A 2,427-nucleotide genomic window follows, 5' to 3' on the forward strand; every position below is an offset into this window, starting at 1 on the left:
CCGTTCCCCGTGTGCTGGCCTCCTGTGGGCGCCCAGCACCAAGGCGGGGGGCTCGGGGCAGGACCCGAGGTGGCCGTGTTGAGGACAGATAGGGCCGTAGCGTCCCCGTGGTGGCATCTCCCTGCCAGGCGCTGCCTCCCTGCCCGCGTTGTGCTGAGCTGGGGCGATGCTGACCCGGGGGTTGGGGAGGGGTCTGGCTCCGCTGCTCCCTGGTGCAGGCAGGAGGTGCCTGGGGGGGCTGGATGTGGGGGTGCTGTGTGCCGGCTGAGGGCACGGGGGGGGGTGGCTCGTTTCCTGCCATGCTAATCACTGCTAATTGGCTTTGCCCTCCCCGGGGTGGGGGGGGGCAGGTAAGAGGATTTCCTGGCCTCCTTCTTAAGGGCTGGCTGACCCCCGGCCCTGCTCCTGCTGCCGCCGCCAGCCCCCGGCCCCATGCCACGCTCGCGGGGGGACAAGGGGTCCCCCAAGAACACCGAAGCCTCTGGCAAGGGGAAGCCGGGGGAGGAGGTGGGGGAGAGCCCCCCCAAGGTCCCTGAGGCTGGTGGCCCCCCAGGCAGCCCCGACACCGAATCCCGGCATGGAAGCCACGGGCGGAAGAACGGCAAGAAAGGGGCAGGGGACCCCCATGCTGCCTCTGCCAAGGCATACTCACCCTTCCTCAACACGGTGTTTGGCAAGGTGGGGGTCCAGGGTGGGGGGGACGTGGGAAGCTGGGGGACGGGACTGGGTTCAACAGGGATGGAGGGGACGCGATGCCGGGTGGGTACTGGTGGGCAGAGCGGGGAGGTCTGGGGGTTCATCCCACCCCCCCCCTCTTTGTGGGGCCGGTGAGGGCACCGTGGGTTGGGGAGCAGCGGGGCTGGGCTTGGGGATCTGCCCCGTGGTGTCACCCCAGCAATGAGCCATGGGGCAGAACCCTGTTAGGGGCTGGAGGTCCCGGGCTGGGGGTGTTGGGGTGTGCACAGGGAGAGGGGCTGATGGGGTCGGTGGGCAGGGGGGCCAGGCAAGGCTTTGTCTCCAATCCGTCTAATCCCTCCTGTGGGAGTTAATTTTGTCCCACGCGTAACGAAGGTGACACCGTGGTTTGCTTGGGGGACGGGGGGCTGAGCCGGGTCTGATTCTGCCACCGCTACCCCTCTGTGCCCTGTCCCAGGAGCGGGAGCTGTCGCCGGAGGAGCTTGATGGTGAGCAGTGGGGTCGGGGCATGGGGGGGACATGGGCTTGTGGTGCTGTGATGCCATGGAAGGACTTGCCATAGAACGCAGTGCTGTGGGACAGTGGGCCGTGGGGACACGGTCCATTGAGGGTCCTTCCATGGGACGTGGTGCCGAGAGGTGTGATGCCGTGGAACATGTAGACATGAAGGGAGTCACCATGGGACACGATGCTGTGGTGTCACGAGACGTGGTGCCGTGGAGGGGTCTGCTATGGGACGTGCCACCATGGAGTGCCATGGCACGTTGCACCATGGGGACATATCCCATGGAGGGACTTGCCATTGGGCGTGGTGCTGTAGGACAGAGTATCATGGGTTGGAGTTGCCACGGGACGTGGTGCCATGGGTTGCAGTACCATGGGACGTAGTGAAATGGGGACACATGCCACGGTGGGATGCACTGTGGGGCGAGGTGCCATGGGTTGAGGTGCCATGGCCCCGTTCCTGACGGGTCCCCGTGCCCACGTATGCCTGGAACAGAGCTGCTGGATGCCTTCAAGGAGTTTGACACAGACCAGGACGGCTTCATCAGCTACAAGGACTTGGGTGCCTGCATGCGCACGCTGGGCTACATGCCCACCGAGATGGAGCTCATCGAGATCTCCCAGCACATCAAGATGAGGAGTGAGTGCAGCGATGGGGCCTGCAGGTCCAGGGCGGCGGCGCGGGGACGCACCCGGGGCCGGGGCACCGAGCCTGTTCCTTCCCCTGGTACAGTGGGAGGCCGCGTGGATTTTGAGGACTTCGTGCAGATGATGGGGCCGAAGCTGCGGGAGGAGACGGCTCACATGGTGGGAGTGAGGGAGCTGAAGATCGCCTTCCGCGAGGTACGGCTACGGGGAGCCCGGGGGAAGCAGGGCTGGGACGAGGGGAGGCGGGGACGGGGCGCGAGCTGCGCGTGCCGCAGTTCGACGTGAACGGGGACGGGGAGATCAGCAGCGCGGAGATGAGGCAGGCCATCGCGGCGCTGCTGGGCGAGCAGCTGAAGGCGCAGGAGGTGGACGAGATCCTGCAGGACGTGGACCTCAACGGGGACGGCCGCGTGGATTTCGATGGTGAGGCCCGGCCCTGTTTCCCCCCCCTCCTCCCCTCGCTGGGCACGGCGTGGGGCGACGAGGCCCTGACGCCCGCCGCGTCGCCCTGCAGAGTTCGTCATGATGCTGTCGTCCCGCTAACGAAGCTGTGGGGCAGGAGGGGGCCCGGGGCTGACC

At 66.9% G+C, this 2,427-nt stretch overlaps 1 protein-coding gene across 3 annotated transcripts; it reads left to right on the forward strand.

Moving 5' to 3' along the window:
• On the forward strand, positions 7-2,427 carry LOC110400863 (calcium-binding protein 2-like). 3 transcript variants are annotated; one of them, XM_021401188.1, is made up of 6 exons: positions 7-678; positions 1,154-1,184; positions 1,697-1,840; positions 1,934-2,043; positions 2,124-2,271; positions 2,363-2,427. In XM_021401188.1, exons 1-6 carry the CDS (start codon positions 433-435, stop codon positions 2,389-2,391), a joined length of 708 nt encoding a protein of 235 aa, XP_021256863.1. In that variant the 5' UTR covers positions 7-432; the 3' UTR covers positions 2,392-2,427. The 3 variants fall into 3 exon arrangements, with proteins under 3 accessions (XP_021256863.1, XP_021256864.1, XP_021256865.1); XM_021401189.1 differs by having other exon boundaries at positions 2,153-2,271; XM_021401190.1 differs by having other exon boundaries at positions 2,156-2,271.

The sequence above is a fragment of the Numida meleagris genome, chromosome 6 (assembly GCF_002078875.1).
Source record: "Numida meleagris isolate 19003 breed g44 Domestic line chromosome 6, NumMel1.0, whole genome shotgun sequence".
NCBI classification, from domain to species: Eukaryota; Metazoa; Chordata; class Aves; order Galliformes; family Numididae; genus Numida; species Numida meleagris.

Bases quoted from the DNA above. Each gene is read 5' to 3' on its own strand.
- LOC110400863 (XM_021401188.1), top strand. From the start codon at position 433: ATGCCACGCTCGCGGGGGGACAAGGGGTCCCCCAAGAACACCGAAGCC. The intron at 679-1,153 runs GTGGGGGTCCAG...GCCCTGTCCCAG, and splicing joins TCAACACGGTGTTTGGCAAG to GAGCGGGAGCTGTCGCCGGA. The intron at 2,044-2,123 runs GTACGGCTACGG...CGCGTGCCGCAG, and splicing joins TGAAGATCGCCTTCCGCGAG to TTCGACGTGAACGGGGACGG.